Source organism: Lytechinus variegatus, chromosome 16 (assembly GCF_018143015.1).
Source record: "Lytechinus variegatus isolate NC3 chromosome 16, Lvar_3.0, whole genome shotgun sequence".
NCBI lineage: Eukaryota > Metazoa > Echinodermata > Echinoidea > Temnopleuroida > Toxopneustidae > Lytechinus > Lytechinus variegatus.
Window position 1 is genome coordinate 28,803,694 of NC_054755.1, and position 27,357 is coordinate 28,831,050.

Sequence of the window (27,357 nt, forward strand, 5' to 3'; positions counted from 1 at the left end):
TACGGACGTACGTGGCCAGTGCCAGGTTTCACATGTCTTTTCTAAACAAAAGTTCACGGACATCCCAGAGATGTATGGGGCTTGACCACATCGAAAGCTTTTGAGGAAAGCCCTGGAAATAAGACTTGCGTCTACGATTGTATTGAGAAAGTGACCCCATAAGTGAAGTTAGCTTCTGAAAAAATATAAGAAATTTCGGAGGAATATCAAGGTCAAATAGATAGAAGTGGTGGATTAGAAGGAGGTCACTAAGGGCAGGGGCCGTGGAAGGGGAGGGGGGGGGGGGCTGGGGGATTCCCCCATTTTTTTCCAAAACCGTGTACAAAAACGTAAAAATGACCATGACAGTGATTTTTTCATGGTCAGCCCCCCCCCTTTGAAAACCATTCCGCGGCCCCTGAAGGGCGTGACAGGAGGGGGAGGGGGATCGGAGGATGGGGGAATGCATCCCCCAACTGTCTGGGTGTCCCCCGCCCCCCCCCCCGCTTCCGCCGCCTATGGGGAAGAGACATATCGATCCCCCAATGATAACTTGAAAAAATTCTAATATGCAATGCAAATATGTGTTTTAAAAAGCATTGGGAAATACAAAAAAACAAACCTTTAACCCTTTTATTATACACTGGCTATTTTGCGAGCTTAAATTCCTGGGGGAATCAACGCCCCTCCCCCCCCCCCCCCCCCGATATCGGTCATGGTCCAATCAATTATAAAGGAAACATAATATAGCTGGGATACAGCTTGGCCAAGTAAATGTTTCACATAGGCCTACAACAACAAAATGAGATACTGTGCTTTTTCTAATAATATTTGTATATCCATTTTATTGTGATGAAAGTGAATACTATAATCTGAAATTAGATTTAGAGCACATTTCTTTTACTGTTTTGCACCCTTTAGCTGGTTATAATTTGCCAAATAAAAATACGCACCGAGGTAATTGAATGATAAAATACATTATCTCATTCGTTCATTCATTTCACGGTTTATTGATTATTCCCAGTAAAGCAATTATACTGCAATTAAAAAGCTGATATGCATGCATCTACAGAGGTATAAACATTTCACAACGTAGCATAAAAATAATAATGTAATCGTGGACGGAAATCTGTCCACAAAGGTAGGAGGGACCAGTGCCTGTAGAATTTGACAAGCCCCCCCCCCAAAAAAAAAAGAAGGTTTTCACCCAAACTGTAAGGTCATTAAGTCCAAAATACATATATTATTTCTCTATCATAAAAAAATAGTAGGGGGACATTTGATATTGTGTCCCCCTATTATTTTGGTAGGGGGTCACGTCTCCCCTGTCCCCCTATGGGATTTCCGCCCATGAATGGCAATGATGATAAAGCTACATTAAAAAAAAATCCAGTATACAATATGAAATTATGCTATACAGTTCAGCAGTTATTTAGGAGAGGACATTTTCATTGCATATACTTTTGTTTATCATATTAATTGCGTAAAGTCATACCAACAACGTTTCTTTCCGGAAACCAGATTTTACACTGTGGGTTTTTGCTTACATATAATACTGCAAAATCATACTTGTTCATCTCCATCCGGCTTTGTGTATCCAGTTTACATCGTTTTAAAGCATCTTTATGATTTTAATAACTTTTACCTTGGATAATTTTACAAACTGTTTTCTGGATTCTTTCTAATTTTTGTACATGGTCATAAAACTTCCATTAAAAACACTCAGGCACACACAATACATGCAGGACGGATATATATTTGAATTAAATCAGAAATTGTTAATTCACATTTTTTCCACTAATCTAAACATAAAGAGTTTTTTAATATGCCCCTTTTTAAAGGACAAGTCCACCCCAACAAAAAGTTGATTTGAATAAAAAGAGAAAAATCCAACAAGCCTAACATTGAAAATTTCATCAAAATCGGATGTAAAATAAAAAAGTTATGAGACATTTTAAAGTTTCGCTTAATTTCACAAACAGTAATATTCACATCCTGGTCGGCATGCAAATGAGGAGACTGATGACATCATCCACTCACTATTTCTTTTGTATTTCATAATATGAAATATGAAATATTCTAATTTTCTCCTCATGGTCAAGTTAAACAACGATTAATAATCCTGGAATTAGCATTACTCTATGATCAAGACTAGTTGGTCCTTATTGTAAAAAAAAAGAAATATTGTATAATTCAAACAATGAAAAACAAAAGAAATAGTGAGTTTAGGGACATCATCGTCTGTCTCATTTGCATGTCACCGAGATGTGCATATCACTATTTTGTGAAAAAAAATAAGCGAAACTTAATAAACTGTCCCAACTTTCGTATTTTACATCCATTTTTGATGAAATTTTCAGCGTTATGCTCGTTTGATTTTTTTCTATTTATTCAACATTTTTCTAGGGAGGACTTGACTTTTAACGTTACACTTACTATTATATGAAATCCCCATTCTAAATTATGTTGGATATCAGTGGCGTACCGTGAGTCACGGCATTGGGGGGGGGGGGCACCAGCAGAAATTTCGGGTCACTTAGGGAGCGCGCTCAGTTGTCAGGTATACTGACCTAATAGAGATATTTTAAGGACATGCAGTGCCATCAAACGGATATGTATCTCACTGATTAAATAATGCGAGCGCGAAGCGCGAGCTGAAAATTTTTTATATTGAGGGCTAAAAATTGACATTATAAGCGCATTGTTTTGTAATCATGATATTTAACTGTCTCGCTAAACAAACAATGCGAGCGCGAAGCGCGAGCTAAAATTTTTGTATATACTGACCCTAAACAAGGAAATTTTAAGGATTATATTTTAGAATCCATTAAGAGTATAAATATCTCACCATAGTCATCTAATGCTATTGCCATCCTTTGCTGATTTTGTTAGAATTACATCTAAACACAGTCATGAAGCACCTTTTGTAGTCATGTAATCATGATTATCATACGCATCTCACTAATGAAATACTGCGAGCGCGAAGCGCGAGCTGAAAATCTAGGAAATTCAGACATGAAGAGGGGCATTCCAAGGCTTGTTTGTAGGAATTCACTAAGACCCCACGTATTTCACTAACCAAATGATGCGAGCGCGAAGCGCGTGCTAAAATTTTTTTATATTCAGATCAGAAAAATTGACATTTTAAGGACTGATTTTAGGAGTTCATGAAGAGCAGAAATCTCACCAATCCACTAATGCGAACGTTAGCACGGACAGGAAATGTTTTATATTAAGACCTTAAAATAGGGCAATAACTTTCAGTAGTCATGAAAAAGAAGAATATATTACTACTTAAAACAATAATAACTCTAATTGCGAGGAAATATATTATTTTGTTGTATATTGATTTGAAAACGGGAGGCTTTAGTACAGCAGGTTATATATCTCGTTAAAAAGTCTATGCGAGCACCAGGAACAATTTTTGTTGTATATTGATTTGAAAACGGGAGGCTTTAGTACAGCAGGTTATATATCTCGTTAAAAAGTCTATGCGAGCACCAGGAACAATGAAGACACAATTAAGCAAATAATGTTTCATAAAGTTGTGAAAAAATGCTTCTTATGTTATATAACATAATATAATACAACACTATGATAAACAACATTTTCTTCTTTCCCCCACTACGTTTCTCTTCTTTTTCCCCTCTTTTTCTCCTTTTCCCGTTTTTTGGGGGCCAGCCGATTTGGGGGGGGGGGCACGTGCCCCCCTATGCCCCCGTAGTTACGCCACTGTTGGATATAATTTCATCAGCTTGTCGACTTCTGACGATTTTTAAAAAAAATAACTTCCTCATTATTTTTTTGTGAACATTCGATCGTGTATAAGTCGGTTCCCAGGCAAGTATCGTATAGAATGGTTGGTTGAATCATACATTTTAATTTGTCATCGATAATGGACAAGAAGCTGGGTGAAAAGTACTCTCAGCTTGATGCTAGGGTGCACTATGGGACTATTGCACATTTTCAGAAGCCCGGGGGGGGGGGCACTTACATTGACGAGTGGATACCATGCGCGACCAAAAAACACGTAAAAAGGATGTCTTTTTCACGATAGGGCACGTACGTAACGTGATAAGGGTGTCAAAAACACAAAAATAATGAAAAAAGGGTATCTATTTCGCTAGGAAAATTACGTGTTTAGGGTCGACTTTGCGGGGATGATAAAACAAAATTAAATGTTTTATAAAGGATGTCCTTTCTGCCCCAACACTACGTGTTTAGAGTCCGATTTGCGCGAGGTGTAGAAGGTGGGGTCGTACTAAACCAAATAAGGTAAAGCCGACGACCGAAGGACCCGTAACAATAAAACATTCCTGTACTTGTTTAGGGGTTCGTTTCAGGGAATATTTGCCAAGAGTATCGTTTTGTTTCCAAGACTTGTTAAGGATAGGGTTTCACACGCCAATACTTGTTAAGGGGTGCATTTTCAGAATATGAAAATTACGTGTTTAGGGTGCTTTTCGAGACCCCATGGTCGCGCATGGTATCCACTCGTGAATGGAAGTGGCCCCCCCCCCCGGGTTCAGAAGTCGACAAATGGAAAAGTACTCCAGATATTGTTTTTTTTTTTCAGCACCTTAGTCTCTAAAATGATAGCTATGGCGGATAGTTTAGTTACATCACGATTCATGTGTTTAATTTCTGTCTTTTCTTCAAGATGAGTTTTAGAATGTTGTGAAAAGTGTGATTGATACCTGGAATTAATACTAAGATACCACAAATAAGATCAACGACAGACATACATAATAATTATATCGGATTTAAAGTTTATACAGAATTTGTCAAGTCGAAAACACCGTACACCAGCTTGAGGGTATACGTAAAATTCGTCGGCCTTTGATCCCAGGCCCATGGATCATCAAGTCACATGATCAGCACACTCATAATATTTTTAAGGTGGTAAAATCTGTCAATTATAGAACCTGGTACGAATATTCTGGTTGGTATCATCATGGACCAAGGTAACAACAAAACGAAAATTTACTTAGCATATGACAGCTTGAATGACATACATGACATAGTTTTTACTTTTTAGGTCGAATAGGCCTAAGCTGCTAAGTATAAAATTTAATTAGAGTCGGACGTCGGGGCGGGAGTCGGGGATGCCCTGTAATTTCGGCCGGCCTAGACGGCGGCGGATGGCTGGCGCTGGCGGGAGAAGCAGCTGGTGTATAGATGCCCTGACGTGCAGCGCAACGTACACACTATACAGACAATTACTTGGATGTAGAGACAACGCTGGAAGCTTATTTACTGGCATACTCGTGATATAGGCCCCGCTCGAGAAAAAAATTGTAATCGATCATACCTCAATATCTAGGTTGCTAACTTCAGCTCACTATATATACTCGTGATATAGGCCCCGCTGCTGTGTTGAATGGCTTAGAATGTCCGTTCGCGGGGCCTGTTTCACGAGTATAGTACTATAATCGTTATATAGGCCCCGCACTACGGCACTCCAAACACTCCAACACAGTAGCGGGGCCTATATCACGAGTATATATTAAGCTTGCATTCTAAGATAGTCGCGAAACTGGCCCCGTCCAATGCGCTTTTCCCAGTCTTCGCACGTGTGTGGGGCTCGGTTGACGGCTATTAGTATACTCGTTATCGAGGCCCCTTACACTGTTATGTAGTGGAAAATAACGTGGTCGTGGGGCTTGTTTCCCCGCGCGGCGGACGATGAGAATTATGACGGGCGGCGCCCCCCCCCCCGGGGGGGGCTCCAATTTGTTTTCCAAATAAACTTAAAGAATATCATGGGCGGCGCCAATTTAGGGGGCGGGGGAGGGGGGCTCCAATTTCCTTTTTCAGAAATCTATCTGTCGATTTACTTATGTATGAAAATAGTTTTTTATTATTCATTATTCATTTATCAATCTATTTGTATTGATTAATTAATGTATTCATTAATCATTTAAGTTATTTGTGTTTGGAGTTTTTTTTATTTTGTGATCTTGATTAATAAATGTATTCATTAATCATTTAAGTTATTTGTGTTTGGAGTTTTTTTTATTTTGTGATCTTGATTAATAAATGTATTCATTAATCATTTAAGTTATTTGTGTTTGGTGTTTTTTTTCTTTTGTGATCTATTTATATTAATTTATTTGTGTTTGGTGTTTTTTTTCTTTTGTGATGTATTTGTATTGATTAGTTAATGTATTCATTAATCATTTAATTTAATTCAATGTTATAATAAGGATTTCGTTGGCAAATGGTGAACTGCAGGCTCTTTATTTGCATTTTATGATCCAATTATTGTTTTATTTGTTAAGCGGTATTTTAGGAAGAATTTTCACCAACAAACCAATTATCTCTTGTGATTTTTTTTCATTTCTTCAGTAAAAAGTGGGGGGGGTGTTTGTACTGGCCACCCCCCCCCCTCCTCGAAAAGAGGGGGACATATCCCCCATCCCCCCCCCCCCGGGATTTACGCCAGTGCAGCTGACTACATCGAGATTAGGAAGGAAAGAGGAGGGTTCAGGTCCAAGCAGTCGTCAACCAGCCACGGCAAACAACTACTCAACATGCTCAAGGAGCGTCTTTACCTGGGGCGAAGGCGATGACAGCGACTTCGAATGACTCTCAGGAGTCATTTTGGCTTGATATTTAATCTCGCCTCTAAACACAACGGCTCTTTTCAGAGTCACCAAATTACCAAGAAAGAAACTGAATAGATATGTCTCTATTTACCTCTTCAACAAAAATCAATAAACATCCTACATTATTTTCTTCAATTAATACTTATGGGTAAGCGATTGATTTCTAACCAAGAAAATATACAGTATCAACAGATGCGATTTTTAAATATGATATGTAATTGGCAAATTTATTTAATAAAAATAAATAATATAACTATAAAGACAGGGATAAACCTCAATGCACCCATAAAGTATAAGGCACCAGTTTCGTCAATGAAATATGGTTAAAGGAGAATGAAACCATTGGAACAAGATAGCTTGTGTGAAAACAGAAAATCAAAGAAACAGATCAACAAAAGTTTGAGAAAAATCGGACAAATAATGAGAAAGTTATGAGCATTTGAATATTGCGATCACTATTGCTATGGAGATAGCAAATTGGTAATGCGATAAAGATGTGTGATGTCACTGATGAACAACTCTCCCCATTACTTAAGTATATATTTCACTGGAATTGCCTCTTTTATCACATCTATCCATAGATCATATGTTCTTTCTACATGAGGGCATGTAATACATATTTTTTAAGAATACATAATGGTAAAGAGTTTGTATCATCGTAAGAAAAAGCAAAAAGAGACATTTTGAGGGTATTTTATAGTCCACCAAAGGGAAAGTTGTTCATCAGTGACATCACACATCCTTGTCGCATTGCCAATGGGAGGATCTCCATAGCATTAGTGATTGCAATATTCAAATTCTCATAACTTTCCCATTATTTGTCCGATTTTTCTAGCACTTTCTTTATTCTCATTCTTTGATTTTTCTGTTTCTACACAAGCCCATTTGTTCCAAAGGTTTCATTCCCCTTTAAGCAATTGATTTTCAACCTAGAAAAAAAAACGATATCAACAGATGCGATTTTCAAATAAGATAAATAATTGGCAATTCTCATAAAAGAATAAAAATTTAAAGACTGGAATCAACTTCAATACACCCCTAATAAAAAGTAAGAAAATCCATCTCTCAACATGAGTAACAGTGACCGTAACCCCCGCCCCCCCCCCCCGAAAATATTAATGAACAGTGAAGTGATAATTCACGATTGCTTAAATATTGAGAGGGATCACCCGAAAAAGTCCCACAAATATAATAAGAACGACAGACTGGACTTAGAAAGTGGGTAATGGAAAGAATCTCGTATAAACGTGTTGGCTAATAAACTTTGGGCAGAAAATAGTATGATTTGTATGCCTACAAGTAAAGAAAATTCAGATAAACAAAACACTGAAAATATGATCAAAATCGGACAAGGAATAACAAAGTTATCGCATTTTGAAAATTTGCATCAATCCGATGAAACAGTCCTGGGTGTGTCATCATAATAATTCAATTAGCAAATTGGTGACGTCATATCACCAATTGTTCTTTTGTATTATGAAAATTAGGTTGATTCAATTTTTTTTCCACGAAGAACTTAAAACATTGGATTGGCAACTGATTTAGTGCATCATTGCTGCAACTTATTTCATTATAAAGGAGACGCATTATTCACAAATATATTGTGAAAAAAAATCGAGCAATGATTTTGTTTAATAACATAAAAGGAAAGTGGGGTCGTGACCCGGGTCGTGACATCAGCCCACCTAATGAATATTCATGACGACTGTTTTGACAAAATATTACTACTTTAAAATTCAATAATTTTATTTGATATCCGGTTTTGAGGAAATTTTCGGAATTTTGCTCAGTGAATTCTACTCTATATATTAAGCTATAAATACTTTCAACACGGACCATCCCTTTAAGTTTTAAAATGACTGCAGGATGGGGAAATAGGTTAGCTGAAGAAATACTGGAATATCAATGGACGGTATTGTAAGCTTTTTAAAAACAAAACATGAATAAATTGATATTTGGGTAAAAAATTAGGGCCTACCCGAAATAGATAATATACATAATGAAAGGCCGATCCCCAATTGTGGGGCGGGGGGGGGGATAAGTCTCAGTAAAATATAGATTAAGTTAAATATAGTGTAGATATCCCTCAAGCAATAATAAAATTGACCAAACCAAAAGAAAATTAACAAATCTTCCCCGAATGAATATGACTATTCGTTGTCTTTTCTGAACTTAAATGGATGAAAATTTGGGAAGGGGGGGGGGGGGAATTATGAAAGGAATGAAAAATACAAATCGATAATACACACGAAGCCAGATGAATGATTCAATATTGAATAAGAGAAGAAAGCCGATTTGAAAAATATATATATATATATTGACTTCTTACATCCAGGTGATTACATGAATGAATGGAAGATTGGGGGAATTATACAAGAATTATATAATTTGATTATTGATGAACCCCTCCCTCCCGCAAAAAATAATCAAAATGAAATGTGTGTGTGTGTATTTGAATTTTGTCAGACGTGTATCAATCAGATATGATTATTTACGTCTGCATGGGACCGACCTTTAACGTCACCATCCGAAAGACGTGACCAGGACTCGAACCTCCGCATCAATTTGTAACTTCCCCACAGCTTGGATTACAGGCGCACGCCACAACGCCCAGAAATGCGGGGGGGGGGGGGGCTCCAATTTATTTTCCCCAAAACAAGGGAGATAACAATGAACTTCCACACATAAAAAAAATAAAATCGAATTATACCCCTGATTCCATATCAAAAAAGAAAAGAATATAGTAAATAATTAATAAATTTATATTTTTTAAACACAAGTGCACACCTACTTACCAAAAATGCATATAGCAATTCCATTTATTTGAATGCAGGATAAAAGACCATTGTAGGTGCAGTGGCCGAGGATCGAACCCCGGACTTTCCATGTACAGCCAGGCGCGTAGACCTCTCGGCCACGGCTTCTCCGTGGCCGAGCACCTTCGATTAAGAATTTTTTTTTAAGGATGTTTTATTATATTCTCTCAAATCAAAATACACAATCAGATTCTATAAACAATTTGTACAAACTATTTGAAACATAATTATAAATTATACAATAAATCCATTACAATATAATTATACAACTTATACATCAAACTTCAAAAATACTAGAAATTAATGCAAATGCGTTTCAGCAATTACAAAATGAAATATTAACAAAATATATGACATGATCAGAGAGAAAAAAAGATAAAAATGTTGTTCCACCTCCCACCCCCCCCCCCCCGTCCGTCCCCAGGTTAGGAGCATTCTTCCCTTTATGCCTATACTCTACATGGAAGGGACTGCAATTCTCCGTATTGGTTTTTTCTGTGTTTTTATTTATTTTGTTTTGTGGCTTTGCCTCACTCTCCCTATTTATTCTTTTAATTAAGATTTTCCCATTTCCTTAAATGAAGAGACATCTTGCCTCTACCTAGCGCCAGCCTTCTTTCTTCCCATTCTTCTTCTTTAAATTTCCTTTTAATTTCATCCATGGTTATATGTGCACCCTTTTCCTTCCCTTTGAAGATCAAAAATTTAACAAAGATTAAAAAGTGATTGATTAAGCGTTCTTTTCCTTCGTCCTTTAATTCTACCCCTACAAGAATTTCCTCCCAGCTTAAATTACCGGTAGAAATAAAACCAAACATCTCCTTACAATTATCCCAAACCAGACAAGCATATTCACATTCCAAAAAAAGATGGCGATATGTTTCCTCCTCTTTTTTACAATAAAAACAAAGGATATTTTGTGAGATCTTAAAACGGAACAAGTGATGATTTGTGTTAATGCCGTGTAACATTTTAAACTGAAATTCTCTTAATCTACTGTTCAGAGTACATTGTCTTGGTTTCATAAAAATGTGTTCAAAATACATTTCTTAATCGATTAAAAAAAGACTGACCAAAAATCTAAATGAACTTCCACACATAAAAAGAATTAAAACGAATGATACCTCTGATTCTCTACATTACAAAAGAAGAAAAAATGAAAACAAATAAATCCTATAATTAATAATACATTTATTAATCCGTTAAAAATAAATTAGATGAACTTCCACAAATAAAAATAATTAAAAACAAATTATACTTCTTACTCTCTATATCACAAAAGAAAAAAAAAACACTGTAGTTAAAATAGATTGATAAATAAATAAATGAAATTTCACGCACAGATATAATTAAAAACGAATGATACCTCTGACTCTCTACATCACAAAAGAAAAAATGAAAACAAATAGATTAAATGAAAAAGTATGAATACATTATTAATCAATATAAATACATAGATAATCAATTAAAATAGATTGAAATAAATGAACTTCCGCAAATAAAAATAATTAAACACGACCTCTAACTCTCTCCATATTTATAACACAAAAGAAACACTGAACACAAATAAATTAAATGATTCAATGAATACATTAATTAATCAATTAAAAATAAATTAGATGAACTTCCACGAAGAATTAAAAAGCGAATGATACCTCTGACTCTATATCACAAAAGAAAATAAAACATTGAAAACAAATAAATGAAATACTTAATGAATATGTATTAATATACTAATCAATTAAAATAGATTGATGAATAAATAAACGAAATTTCACGCACAGATATAAATAAAACGGATGATACCTCTGACTCTCTACATATCACAAAAGAAAAAAAATGAAACCTAATAGTTGAATGAAAAAATATAAATACATTATTAATCAATATAAATACATAGATAATCAATAAAAATAGATTGAAATAAATGAACTTCGATCCGCATAAAAAAAATTAAAAACGACCTCTGACTCCATATATATAACACAAAAGAAAAAAAAACACTGAACACAAATAAATTAAATGACTAATGAATACAGTAATTAATCAATACAAATAGATCACAAAAGAAAAAACACTAAACACAAATAAATCAAATGATTAATGAATACATTAATTAATCAATACAAATAGTTAATGAATGAATAATGAAAAACTATATTGACACATAAGTAAATCGACAGATAGATTTCTGAAGAATTAAATTGGAGCCCCCCCCCCCCCGCCCCCTAAACTGGCGCCGCGCCCATGATATTCTTTCCTTGATTATTTGGAAAACAAATTAGAGCCCCCCCCCCCCCGGGGGGAGGGGGCCCCGCCCGTCATAATTCTCATTGACCACCGCGCGGGGAAACAAGCCCCACGACCACATTAAATACCACTATATAGCAGTGTAAGGGGCCTCGATAACGAGTATACTAATATAGCCGTCATCCGAGCCCCACGCACGTGCGAATGCTGGGATAAGCACATTGGACGGGGCCTGTTTCGCGACTATCTTAGGATGCAAGCTTAATATATACTCGTGATATAGGCCCCGCTACTGTGTTGGAGTGTCTGCAGTGCCGTAGCGCGGGGCCTATATAACGGTTATAGTACTATACTCGTGAAACAGGCCCCGCGCACGGACATTCCAAGCCGTTCAACACAGCAGCGGGGCCTATATAACGAGTATATATAGTGAGCTGAAGTTAGCAACCTAGATATTGAGGTAGTATAATCGATTACAAGTGTTTCTCGAGCGGGGCCTATATCACGATTTTGCCTATTTACCCCTCGTCATGTAGGGTTGTCTCTGGTATGGGGAATATTTAAATGGATGGGATTCCATTGTCATTGAGTCGAGTCCTGTGTCACACTCACACTGAGTCACAGCCACAGGACTTGTCGGCGTCATCAATCATGTCAAAAAAAGGGGGGGGGGGGTAGAATAGGGCAAGACTTCCATATGTCCCCTCCACTAAAATTGAAAAAAAAATATGGAGAAGGTTTATCAAGAATTATCTAACATATATCTAAGAGATTTAAGAAGGAAAAGTCGGATACATACCAAAATATGGCCGCTTTATTCCGTCAAAAGTTCGAGTGTGTGTAATTCCCAATGGCATTGGTTTATTTAGTCAGAAAAATAAATACCCAATACTCTTGGAGAGTAGACTAGTCCTAATATCGCTTGATAACCGTTATGAAACCCATGGCTTTCAACAATTCCTGCTAGTTCAGTGAGTAAGGCGACAGACTGGAGATGCTTCGTTCTGCAGCGAGAGGTTCGAATCCAAGTTCCCACCGGAAGTAAGAAGGAAAAAAAGAAGAAAAAAGAGAAAGACAGAAGGGGTTTTGGAGAAGTATTTTTTTAAATTAGTGGAGGGGACATATGGAAGTCTTTCCTAGAAGAGTATTCAAATAATGCATGCAGCCGAGTGCGTTTGTGGAAATGCAGAGCATGCGTGGTTTCTTTAGATAGATGCCGCACTTTGCACGAGCCGCTTGCGGTGAGTGCCCAGTGTGCATCATCTGAAGAAACCAAGCTTTCTCTGCATTTACTTTTACGCACGACAGAGCGAGTGCATTATTTGTTTTATAAAATAGCAACACAGAAACAAACTTAAAAAGTTACAGTACAGTTTTGTTGGACTTCTACCGCACTGGTTTGCTCGAGCGTGCAATATCAATTTTCATTGCGCACCTTTTGCACGGCAACCAAAAAAGTTGGATGTCATGTGTCGCGTATTGGCCAATCACGATGCTTAAAAATACAGAGCTATTTTATAATATACTTTTCACAACCTCTTGACTTCACTTTGACTTAAATTAAACAGTTCTCATTACGCTTTCTAAAACTAGAGTACTGGCATGACTGGAATTGGAAACCAATTCAGGAAAAGAGTTTGACATGTTTGGAAAAATGGAAGATCGCTTTGCTAGCATTCCCACTTGATCACATGAAAGTGGTTTTCAAAATCACTTTATGTAAAGCGATTTTGTTGCTATTGAAGCACTTTCACTGGGGTGACACAAATTTCGCGGGAAATTTGAAACTGCAGTGTAGCGCGCTCAAAATGTGAGAAGATCGCTTGTGTTCTCGCGCCAAAACCAGTTTAACGAGGCAATCTTGAAAACTACATCTCAAGGTGGATTTCTGAACTGGTTTGGAAGATCGCTTCAACCGTTCTCACTACACGTTAAAACTAAATTTCCACTAGGCCTAAACAAGGTTCCAGTAAACTATTTTTTAGGAAGGTAGTGGCAACCACTTGTTCACCGCCTGTGGGGAATCTACAGGTAGGACTATGGTATGCCAATGTTGTACAGAGCACACACTTTAAAAAATCATTAAAATATCACTTTTGTGACCAAAATTACTAATTTCCATACAGTTGCAATTTATTTTACATTAGTAACTTGGGAATAATTTTTGTATTCACTAGAGCGCTCAAAAACTTGAATTTTGGGCATATTTTTGTGTACGCCCTCTATTGGTGGAAAGTAATATGGCAAGAAATTTTTCATTTTTTGATCTCTATTTTTAATTTTAAAAAAAATTATTTAAAGTGTCAAATTTAAATAAGAGCCAAGTTGTATGAATAATAGGTGTAATGGAAACTGTCAGTGTAAAAAAATCAGGCATTTGCCCCAAAGAAAAAGAGAAAATAAGCCAAACATTGCCACCCTTATTTTGCCACACATGGAGATATAAGTGAGAACAAGGTTATATCATAACCTTGTTCATTGAATGAGTGGGTTCCAGTAAACTATTTTTTAGGAAGTTAGTGGCAACTGTGTCTTAGTTAGATCAGGCCTGGAAAGAAGAGGCCATTGTTATCGGCAAGACAAAGAGCCTAGACTTGCTCAGTTGCTTTCTTGATTTTTATATGAATTAAATAGTTTGTTACTAACACAGTTAAATATAGACTAGAAGTAAAGTCTAAAATTAAAACTAAAAAAATTGAGAGTAAGATGTTTGATGACACTGGCTTTAATATTCCCTCCCATCAGAAGTCATGTCCCTCTTCAGGTTATTTGTAAATAGGGTAAGTAGGACAAAAAAAAAGAAGTGAAACAGCATTTATACTAAAAAGCATTACCATAATATATTCTTTATTAGCATTATTATCACAGACATTACCCAAAACTTACCTCAAAATATCCTAAATAGTGAAAAATAAGGCTTAAATGTACTCCATAAAATTTGCCTGGAAATGCATGTAGCATGTTGTTTATCCCTATACTGTGTGGGCCGGTGGCTAAATATAGGCATTTTAGTCGTGATTGGTGGTGATTTTTTTTACCTGACTGCTAAGAAAGCATGAATGCTTGTAAGCAAGCAACCAGAGGACCGACGGCTTAAGGTCCTCTCCGAAGGACCTGGTACTGAGGATTAATGCCTTACCAAAGGGCACTAGCGCACCAAGTGGGAATTGAACCAGAGTCACTGGAATACGAATCCCTGCTCTACCGACTGAGCTATCGCGCCTCCCTTTTTTTAAGTCCTTATGCTGACCTAGCCTGTTTGAGCCTCTGAGAGGAGCCGTGGAAATGTCACATCAATTAATAATCAATTTGGCTGCCAGAAAATGTAAAGATGTCGCTAAGTTTAACTACATTGTTCACTCAAAATAGAAAAAGAAAATTTGAGGCCAACTCACCTATTGACTTTTTGGACACATGTCTACAGCACAAATCTAGTGTCATTGCCTAGCCTAAATAGAGTCTAGATGGTCGCATTTCATAAGTTGGGTATGCAAAAAGGGTGGCGTATGAACAATTTTCCACACTGTGCCATGGATAAATTGTTGCTACATCACAGCATCTTGACCAAATTTATTGAGTAATATCTCATTTTGAAGCTAGAACTATAGGCTAAATATATTACTATGAATTAGATCAATACAATATCAGGAACAAAAACTATAGCACATTAAGTTTGAAGTAACAGGGGTGGCGGAGCCGGTGGATGCGGAGCTGGTGGATGCGGTAAATGATAAAATATTAATTAAACCTAATTAACAACTTACTATAATATGTAATATGACTGTTATCCTCATATTTTTGGGCGTTTTAAAGCAGGGAACAACTAAATGTCATAAAAATTTGACAATTTTGAAAATATGCAGCAATGGAATACATGTGTATGTCAGCTCTGATCTGCAACCTTATCAATTAGTAAACCGGAGAGATTTGGTTAATTATCTAATTTGTAATCTTAATTTTTAGTACAAATGTTGTGTATCATTGCAACAAACATTTCTACCCATGATGTTGTCATTTTGCCAAGCATACAAATACAGTGAAAGGTATTTTGGGGGCAGAAATGTGAAATTAAATACTGTTAATTAATTAGTATAATTAACATGCATAAAATAATAGATAATTATTTCATTTTTGGTACAGATTTAATCATTGATGTTTCAAGATTATAACTGCAAAATACTAGGGTGATCCAATGTTGCATTAACTTTTGACACCATTTTATGTGCAGCAGGTCCAATTTGAGAAAAACGCATTTCAAAATTCACATTTACATTGACATCTATGTAATAATTTGCTGTTAATTAGTCATTTTAAGGAAAAATAATGGTTTTCGAGACTTAAAACTTTTTCATTATGTAGAGAATGGTAATAGCTATAACATATCAAATAATAAAATTTTTGACCACTTTTACCCTGTTCGCGAAATTGAACCACCTTATGACATGCGACCAGATCTATTATAGCAATTACCAGTTCTTTGAGTTAGATTGGGTAGATCTAGCGCAAGTTTGGGCAATAATTAAAGGACAAGTCCTCCCCAACAATATGTTAATTTGAATAAAAAGAGAAAAATCCCATGAGCAAAACACTGAATATTTCATCAAAATTGCATATACATAAGAAAGTTATGACATCTTAAAATTTTGCTTAATTTCATGAAACAGTTACATGTATATGCACATTCTGGTCAGGATGCAAATAAAGAGACCAATGATGTCATTCACTATTTTTTTTGGTATTTTATTATATGAATTGTGAAATATTCTAATTTTATCCTCGTTGTCAAGTGAAACAAAGATTAAATCCTACCTGAATATGTGGAATTAGCATTGTTTTAATACTAGAAATTTATATGGTTCAGTAAAGTTGTGAAGTTGGCCCTTATTGTCAAATCTGTAAAAAAAATGAAGTATTGTATAATTCAAGTTAAAAAACAAAGAAGTAGTGAGTGAGGGACATCATCAACTGTCTCATTTGCATGTCACTGAGTTGTGCATATAACTGTTTTGTGAAAATAAGCAAAACTTTAAAATGTCATAACTATCTTATTTTACATCTGATTTTAATGAAACTTTCAGCATTATGCTAGTTTGATTTTGCTCTATCATATCAACATTTTTCTTGGATGGACTTGACCTTTAAGAAATAATGAGATCTATTGATGTTTTTTTAGTTAGAATTCACCATGTTGTTACTCCTTTGTGTTTCAACATAACTCCAAATTTAATAAGAAATTCCTGTTCTTTTCCATATTTTTTAAAAATGGTAATGAGTGAATTTTTCTGTTGAAATAGATATAAATGAAAAATATTGGTATTGTGAAGGCAAAATTATGGTCATGGTAGGCCTATGTTTTGCATTTGGTGAATGTGTTTTGAAATGAACTTTATGAAAATAAAATGGTTGTGAGTCAATTTTTCTGTTGAGATATGATAAGAAGACTGCAGGAAAAACTATTGACATTGTGGCCCATATTCTGAAGTCAGTTTTATCGTAGACTGTGGTCTAACTCTGTGCTAATATGGGGGAAAGCCAAAAGTGTCAAAATTTGTATTAAGTTGTATGTTTCTTATGTTTACTGTGCTCTTTCCTGACTTATCGATGGTGAAGACAATCATCTAATTTACTTCCTAGATAATTATGAATGATTTGAGAGCCAAATGAGCTGATACTTGTATATGATATCTCTTCTGTTGATTTATGTAGCAATTGGCTATCCAAACTTAAACCACAACTTTAAACCCGAGTTTAAGTTTAAACCTGACTTCAGAATACGAGCCTTCTTTTCAGATGATGGGTATGTGTTCAGATAATCTATTTTGTTTCATGTTTGTTGATATATAGGACAGCCAAAGAGTGTTCTAACTGAGATATCTTCCAATAAGAGCTTCAATGGCTTGCAGAAGGTGTTTTCACACGAAAGGTGAGTTTTTCCACTCCCAGTCTCGTTTATTGCCATTGACCAGATCATAGTATCCTTGTACAAAGAATGAGAAGTGTATTTCCTACAATGCTTCTCAATTCATTCAATTCATTCAATTCATAAAATCACTTCAAAATTGCACAATCGACAGTCAAAAACAATGAAACAATAAATAGAAAAATTCTTACAAAAACAACGGATAGACAAAGTAAACAAAATGTCAACAGGTGGAGGGACAAACAAAGGCCTGAGGCCTATCAATGGCTTGTCCCCAACATTTAAAGATATCATAACTGGTGGGTGTTTCATAAAGCTGGTCGTAAGTTAAGAGACCGGTGATCCTTTCTTATACGCTAAACCATTGCCAATATATTATACCATTTACTACAAGAAAGGATCACCAGTCGTTTTTAAGGTCGCTCTTAACTTACGAATAGCTTTAGGAAATGGCGCTGATCATTAGTAAACAAACCAATAAGCAGACAATAAATAAGAAATTCATGCTATTCATAAAATAAAACTAGGATCAGGGGGGTATACGACTTGATCATATGAGTGCCTTTTTAAAACTAGACAGTGTGGGGCAAATTCTAATATCAGGATCTAAACAATTCCATAGCTTCGGACCAGTGAAAATAATCGTGGAACGAAAAAAACTCATATTTGAATTTAGGGATATTTCTATTCAGTTCATAGAACTTATGAGAAGCAATCATGAAACAGACCCACAAAGTTTCATGTAAACTCAAAGGCCCGTATTCTGAAGTCGGGTTTAAATTAAACTCAGGTTTAAAGTTGTGGTTTAAGTATGGGAAGCCAAACGTATCAAATTTGTTATTAAGTTGTATGTTTCTTATTATGTTTAGGCCCTACTGTGCTCTTTCCTGATTCATCGATGGTGAAGCCAATAATGTTTTTGTACTTCCTAGACAATTATGAATGATTTAAGAGCCAAATGAGCTGAAGTATGATATCACTACTGTTAGTGATTTATGTGACAATTGGCTCGCCATACTTAAACCACAACTTTAAACCCGAGTCTAAGTTAAACCCGACTTCAGAATACGGGACAGAGTGAATAGTGCCATCTTTATATCAAGATGGGAGAATGACAGATCTAGATGCATTATATTGGTGGAACTTGGCTAGTACTCGCCTTTAACAGTACATACAGGTTAATTGCCGATTCCGCTCTATCTACATTCCGTTTGGTCTTATTCCGCATTTTCTAATCCAAATAATCTAAAACCAGTTCATCTATCTTACAGTACTAACCATTAGGTCTAGTTGTCATTAGCCCATTACCAATATGTACATGTAGAATCTCTGGATAGAAAAGCTTTAACCCTAAAAAGACTGGGGGGGCGGATTCAGCCCCCTCGACATTTTTCGTGATAAATCCGCCACTCAAAATTTTTTAACCACGTCGCTCACTGACTTTTTACTTTCAAGTCTCGTGCAACATTTGAGACCAATATTGTGACCCCCGTGTACGCGGTTCCGAAATTACGCAACATTTCGTAAGTGCATGCAGACCCAAAATTACTCAAAAACGTGAATTTGTGTACAAACCCAATGCAAATAGTGTTTTTAGCCAAAATTCATAAATGTATCATTATTTTTCCTTTCACTGCTTAAAATCAATTAATTTTATCTTGTTTATGGTCAAAATAAAGTCCCCGACAATTTCCATTGAAAAAACAATAAAAAACAAAAAGTCGAAAAACAAAGAAATACATAAGAAATTTAGAAAACAATAGAATACATAAGAAAATAAATGTTTTTTTTTAATTTTTGAAAAATAAATTTGATCAGATGCCTATCTAGAGTATGTGAAACAAAAATTAGCATTTTAGGGGCATTATTTTATTAATTAGAGCAAACTTATGATTTTACGCATAAATTAGCATAATTAATGAGCAATGAGATTTTTCGCAGAATTTGATATTATAGTCTTGTAGATAATGCCATGGGTAACGCGCATGCCAATTTTCGTCGCGATCGCGCGATCGACGGCCGAGATCATAAGGGGGGCTGAATCAGCCCCCCCCCCCCCCCAGTTTTTTTAGGCATCAAAATAGCCCAGTCTATTTAGGGTTAATAGTAGCCTACCTATTTTGTGTATTATCCACTTTGTCTGACACCACCCAATCGACAGTACATATTTTATTTCGTAATTCTCCTGGAGAAATTACAGGAGATCCCGCCCGCGCATGCGCAGTCATTACGTTCGCAGCATTGATTTTGGCAGTCATTTTCCGCCATTTGGGGTAAGATAAAAATTGCTTTTTCTTCCCCTTCTTCGAGTTGGTTGCTGGAAATTATGCGCTAGAGCTCTTTTCTATTACAACCTCCTTCTGATATCGACATTGGGTTCGAATTGGAGTACTTCATGACAAAAATACGATTATGATTCGTGATTTCTTGAATGTGGGTACCAGCCCGCCGGCGACTCAGTCGCAGCGGAGTGCGGTTTCTCCACCGGGCCAGACGCCGGCGAAGCCGGGCGCAGGGACCCGTTCCACGAGCCAGCAACCAGCGTCGCATCAACAGTCTTCGTATTCGACTTCGTCGAATACAGTTAACTTCATGATAAAGGAGATATGATTGAATCTCCGTCGGGCTTTTCGGGCATAGGTACCGATATGGCACTATTGAAAGCCAAGCCCAATAAAATTGTCAAAAACAAAGATAAAGGAGATATTAAATCTCCGTCGGGCTCTTCGGGCATAGGAACCGATATGACAACAAAGCCAAGCCCAAAAAGAATAACCTTCCCCCTCAACTTCAAACTCTGAGTTTGAGGAGAGACTAAATTAGAATCACTTTGACGGAAGCACTGGAGAACCAGGCTTTTCAGAACCAGTCAGGGAGCTAGTTACTCCCCAGGCATAGGTCAGCCATTATCAAGATAGTATTCTAAGGCTGTCTTTTTACGATGATAATAATGGTTATGATGATCAGAATTCTTAAATACAGTTCCACGCAGGTCAGGTCCATGTGACCAATGTCAATGATGACAATTCACAAGCTCCAGATTTCGAGAGTGGGGAAGGTGAATGTGATGTGGGCCAATTAAGGCCCAGGCATACCGGCATTAGCCGCGAAGTTTTCCCAGCCCCAAGAGATGGGGCACGGCAATTGATAACCTTGGTCGATATGCCAAGAGTTAATGCTCCCATTGGGGATCAAACTAAAACAAGTAGGCCTAACTAGACAAAGAAACCTGCAACTACAAAAAATTCAACGTTCACTAACCAGAGGTTTGACAGCATTCATGCAATCCTTAGACCCAGAGAATATTTCTGAAGCTCAACAAGATTGCCTCGCTTTGCTCAGCAATACCAATTTTGAGCTAAATTGCACAAGGAAACGTCTTATCAGACCTGATATGAATATGAAAATTACACCATTGTGCAAATCTTCCCAAGTGGGCAACTTCTTATTTGGAGATGATCTTGCTAAGCAAGTGAAAGACCTGAGTGGGCAGCTGCAGGGATGATGAGAGCCCTGAGAGGCCAATTGAAGGACAAGCATGTCTCACACATATGGGCAATTCCACAGGTTGGTGGACATGAGCTTAAAAATTCAAATTCAATATTTTCTTGAATTTTTTAATACTTTAAGTCCTTCATACATGATAGTTTCAGGAACAAGAAATAAAAAGTTTATTTTCATATGTATACTTTGGAAAAAAATGGTCAAAAGTTGTGTCTTCCATTGTGTACCAAAATACAAGAAAAATAGTGAAAAATGAAATATGCCTTATTACCATTTTGTTGTTGCAACAACATACCACTTTATATATTTCTGAAGTTTAGAAGAGTCAAATTACTTAAAATACACAACCGCTTTTCAAGTAAATTTGTAGTACTCATTCAAAAATAAATATTGCAACCTGCTCAGGTGATGTAACGTGAGTAACCGAAAAAACTGACTTTGTTTTCTGAGAGAAAAATTCTTCACAGTTAATTGGTGGGATTTTAAATTCTCTTCCTTCAAACAATCTTTGACACAGTGATGACTATCAAAATCATTAAAAAGTACAATTTTTTATAAAATTGATGAAGAAAAACTGTAACGTGAGTAACTTTGTAACGTGAGTAACCATCATGTAATGTGAGTAACTAGTAAAAATTATTCAGTTCGGTAACATTTTCTGTGGGATGTCAAGTTTTAAGTCTCATGGTGAGTTGTGAAGTTATTTTTGATTAATTAAAAGCAAAATGAGGGTACATCTCTTTGATGCGACTCTTTGTTCATCAAAATATCAGTGGTCATACAATCACACAAAAAAATGAATATTAGTAGAAGTATTCACAATGCGAGAGTGCATTAGTAAGACTTGGTTTTGATTAACCAAACTTTAAAGAGTGTTTGAACAACACATTGAATGCCCTTACCTGTAATCCTATCTAGGCCGGGGTACATGTATTTTGGGAGTTGATATGGCCCGGGGGTGGGGGGGCTCCCAGGCCCCCCTTGGGATCTCGGCCATCTCGGCACGATCATGCCAAAAAAATTGCGTGCAGGTTGTCTTGGACATAATCTACAATACTATACAGTAATTTATTTCATGCAAATTGGTATTAAGCGATTATGCTAATTTATGCATAATTAGTAAGCGAAATCATACTTTTCCCTCCTACTCCCTAATAAAGCTCCAATTGTTCCAATTTTTGGTATAAAATCTCTTTTAGATGTTCCTAGCAATGAATTTTACACACATTATTGAATTTTTAATGACATGTGTGTTGTTAACCATACATGGACAAAATGTAACGTGAGTAACCGTAACATGAGTAACCATATTATCTGCACCCCAAGTAAAAACCATGTGTTCTTTATTTTTTTAATTATATACAAAGTTTGTCTCTCTAATATACTTCTTTGAAATGGATATAATCAACTTTCATAAAAGCCTTGTATGAGGAGACTTTTCACTTATGTTGACTTTTCATTTTATGCATGTCCAAATCATGTAACGTGAGTAACCGACACATTCCAAAGATTTGCAAGGAGCATATTAGAATTTCCCAAGTTTTGTTTTTATACGAAGGATAGTCAGACTGTGTACTTTGTTGTGATAAGGAGATGTTTAGTTCCTATCAATAATAATGGAGTTACAGCTCCAAGCATGAGTCAAGGTGTCTCCAAATGTAACGTGAGTAACCGTGGAACAGCCCATATCACCCATATGCCAGGAATAAAACCAGTACTCGTGAATCTGGATGGGCTCAATCAGCCCAACATGATTTGTGGTCAGGCAACCATAGGGTCCTTTTTTAGGGCATCCCCAGTGGAAACGACACAAGAACAAGGGTCATGACCAGTGGCAGAACCCAGGCTCGCAGAGCAGAATGCCTCTCAACAGCCCCTTTCCCCCAAAGCAGGGTGCATCTTGGAAGAAAACAAAGTAACTACTTCTACTGAAGAGGCGAGTTAACTCAATGATTATTCAAAGTTTCCTATTGGTGGCCGAATGAGGCATTTTGTAAACAATTGGAAAATATTACTTCTGATCACGTCATCTTATCAGCTGTTGAAGGGTATAAATTAGAGTTTGAAAATTTATCTATTAAACCATACCGTTCACTACCCCCACACTGTTTTCATATCAGAACAGTTGAAGTAATTCAAATCAAGAAATTATACACTTACTTGAGGAAAAGGTGATTGAACAATGCTCCCATGAGAATGGAGAGTTCGTGTCCAACATTTTTATTCGGCCCAAGAAAAATACTGGGCTAATTAAGAGTTATTCTGGATCTTTCTGACCTGAAAAAGTATGGCTGTCAGCATTTTAAGATGGATAGCATACATACAGCAACACAATGTCAGAAAATTTGTTTTCTTGCCTCAGTGGACCTCCGTGATGCTTACTTTTCGGTCCCAGTTCACCCTTCAGATAGAAAGTACTTAAGATTTATTTGGCAAGACACGCTTTTTCAAATTACATGTTTACCAAATGATTTGAGTACTGCACCACGGCTCTTTACCAAAATTTTGAAACCAGTGTTTGCCACACTGCACCAAGCAAACCACATCTTAGTGGGTTATCATGACAACACCATCATTATTGGTAACAATAAGGCCCAAGTACATAAGGCAATTGATGCCACGGTTGGCCTTTTATCAGAGCTTAGGTTTATTATTCACCCTGATAAGTCGGTACTCAAACCATTACAGGAAATTACTTTCCTTGGATTGGTCCTTAATTCAGTGAATATGTCCATTACATTCCCTTCTGACAAGGTAAATGAAGTTAAAAAGTGTTGCTTATAGGCCTCCTCCAAACCAACTTGCCTAGTATTAGAGCAGTCTCCAGAACAATTGGGAAAATTGTACCATCATTCCCTGCTGTCCAATATGGCCCTCTTTTCTATCGGGCTTTGGAATTGGACAAAATTGTAGCACTGAAAATTAACAAAGGTCATTTTGATAGACCCATGCAACTCTCGCAGGCAGCCCGGTACGATCTTGAATGGTGGATAGCAAACCTGCACATTGTATACTCGTCTTTGAGAGTAAAGAACCGGACCTGGAGTTGTACTCCGATGCAAGCGGTTCGGGATGGGAAACTACATGTATAGAGCTAAATTCTAGTAAAGATGGGCGATGTCATGCCGAGGAGCTTGCCAAAGCTCAGAATAATGAGATTGATTATCTTGAATTACTGGCAGCCTTTTTCGGACTAAAGTCCTTTTGGACATCTATGAAAAATACCATATCCTACTACGCATAGATCATGTAGTTGTAATGAAATTGCAAATGCAATCTGTAAATGGTGTTTAGAGAGAAATATTTGGCTGTCTATTTCTTATATTCCAGGCAAGCTAAATGTAGTAGCTGACAAGCTGTCTCGTAAATTCAATGATAGGACAGAGTGGACACTGGATAAACAAGCTTTTAACCAATATACTCCTTACTTTGGCTCACCAGATATTGACTTATCTGCATCTCGACTAAATAATCAATTGCCTAGGTATGTCTCTTGGCAACCCGATCCTAGTGCATTCTTGGTTGATGCATTCTTTTTTCTAAACTGGGCCAAGTTGAATTTTTATGTCTTCCCACGTATTTTGTCTCATGCCAAGTTGCTTGCAGAAAATTCTGAATGACAAAGATATACGGGCTTGCTAGGTGTCCCATATTGGCCCTCACAATCGCGGCTTCCCTTGCTCCAAATTATAGGGAAACCTGTAGAATTCAAGAGGAGGAAAGGGTTACTAACTTTACCCTTCTCAAATTTCACCCCTTTTGAGATCACATTGATGTATATGTTGCACGATCTCCGGAAACTTTCAAGAGACTGAATAAAAAGACCACGGAGATCATAAGGTCTTCACGGAGAGACTCTACTAAAAATCAATAATAATAATAATAATGCTCAATTCTTGTAAAGCGCATGTAGCATAGCATGTCCCTATGCGCTGTATCTACATAAGAAAATGGAAAAATTTTATTTAGACAAAGGTTGGAGTTATGTTCAATCATCAAGACATTTATTGGAGTTCCTTACAAGTTATGTGAACACAGAGCTGGTTATAGTACCTTGAACACTACAGAAGTACCTTGTCTAAATTTTTAGTTTTAGATGGTCCTTTTACAGTGGGAACTCATTCATTAGTGCACCACTTTATGAAAGGAACCTTTCAACTTCGACCACCCAAACCCAGGTACACTAACATATCTGGGACGTTAAATTAGTGTTGAACCATTTAAGTGTTGAACCATTTAAGGAATTAAGCTAGCACCTGAGAGAACCCTTAGCCTCAAGCTCTTGAGCCTAAAAATTGTCACCCTCTTGGCACTAACCTCAGCGCAGCGGGTGCAGTCGCTTCATCAGTTAAACATTGAGCATATGACTCTTAAAGATACTAGTAGTGGAGCTACGTTTTGCTTTGGTCAACTACTGAACAAGACAGACCAGGGCATATGAAGATATGACATTGGAAGCTTACCCTCTAGATAAGCGACTGTGTGTTCTTGATTATCTAAAACATTATATTCGAGGAACAGAACGTCTGAGTGGATCATAAAAAGTTCCTTTTTATCAGCTATCAGAAGCCTCATGTGAGGATAAGTTAATTTATAACAAACCATTTCCCTTTGGATACGAGTAAATCTAGCTGCAGCTGGGGTATAGACACTGATTTCTATAAGGCGCAATCCACGAGGGCTGCGTCGGTGTCAGAAGCTGAGAGGTCAGAAGTTCCCATCGCTGCTATTATCTCAGACAGGCTGGATGGACTAATGAGAAAACTTTTAACAACTCTATCGTACGCTTTGGATCAGAAAAGTGACTTCTCAGCCTCCTTGTTAGGCAGTGCCTCATACTCGGTTGTAGAGGTTATGTTGTGTTCACACCAGGGTTGTGACTTGGTGTAATTTTGGTATCAAATATGCCTCCTGAGCTTTGAAATCTCCTGTAATTTCTCCAGGAGAATTTCGAAATAAAATAGAAAGATTAAATGAGAACAAAGTTTGAAATTTAATATTTATTTTATGAGTAATTTGGAGGGAGAGATTACAGGCCCCCCACTCCCTCCCATTACTCAAGGGCAAAATTAGCTCTAACTTGTTCTCATCTTAGTTTAATCTTTCTTGCTGTTTTATCAGGAGTCATATTTGATGCTTTGAATGATGACTGCGCATGCGCGGGCGGGATCTCCTGTAATCTCTCCCTCCAAATTACTCATAAAATAAATATTAAATTTCAAACTTTGTTCTCATTTAATCTTTCTATTATACATGAATATATGGTTATGTTTGTGAACCAAATTTTTATTTGACAAAGTAAAAAGTTATGTGGAAGAAATGGACATCAAACCTGTTAGGAACTGGACTACATTTACATGATAAGTAGGCTATTAAGTGGGAATTAGACTATTTAAAGTTTGGTGTAGGCCAAACAGCAATTGGGCCAAATTGATAGTAGACCATATTGGTTGAATAGCCTGTGTGGTTTTTTACTATCAGAGAAGTAGACCATCAAGTCTGCTGTGCAAACCCTTCACTAGAGTTAAGGGTCTGAATGTGCAGCCTACTATGATGCCTTGTGTCCTGAAGGCGCTCTCGCTCAGGACAGCAAGTTTTGTATGTGCTAGTCTTTGCATGGAGACTTGCTTATCAGGGTCTGTGCCTGCAGACTATAGACTATCTCCTTGCAGTAGACCAAGTAAATTCAGGGGCTACAGAACGGTTTTAAAGTTGGGGGGGGGGGGGTGACCATGCAACAATCACATTTAGATGGTATTTTTTTGTGCATGGTTTTAGACCCCCCCCTCTGGTTCCACAGCTCCTGTGAATATAAACCACATATTATGTGAGACCATGAATCTCATCTGTTGTATTTCTATATGAAATTTTAACCTTTAAAATTTCTTTCATTTACTTTATATCACAGCTCAGAATGCGATTGCAAGATGACCTTCTCGGTTTTTCTTCCAAGCCAGGCTGAGAATGGACCATGCCCCACCCTCATATATCTCTCTGGTAAGCACACAAAGTAGACCACTCTCAAAGATCTTGCATTATCTTTGGCCCAAATTCACAGAGGTGTTCATTCTCATTTACTTTATTTTTAGTGGATATTTTTAATAAGGTAGCTTAGTAGGAACTTGTTACTAAGGTCAAAGGTCAATTAATGAGTCGACTTTTTATGAAAATTATTTATTAAAACAAATGGTGGACTCATTAATAACAAATGGTGAAATAATTTTTATTGACTGTAACCTTAGTCACAAGCATAAATTCAACATTCTGTGATAAAAGCTTT

General features: G+C 36.7%; 1 protein-coding gene across 1 annotated transcript in view; it reads left to right on the forward strand.

Annotated features, from left to right (window-relative positions):
* Positions 1-4,836: 4,836 nt before the first annotated feature.
* LOC121429630 (S-formylglutathione hydrolase-like) overlaps positions 4,837-27,357 on the forward strand; it is a 37,860-nt gene continuing 15,339 nt past the window's right edge. The window contains exons 1-3 of the mRNA XM_041626767.1: positions 4,837-4,943; positions 17,498-17,576; positions 26,986-27,074. Of these exons, the coding sequence (XP_041482701.1) occupies positions 4,934-4,943; positions 17,498-17,576; positions 26,986-27,074 (178 nt within the window). The 5' untranslated portion in view covers positions 4,837-4,933. The remainder of the gene's footprint in view (positions 4,944-17,497; positions 17,577-26,985; positions 27,075-27,357) is intronic.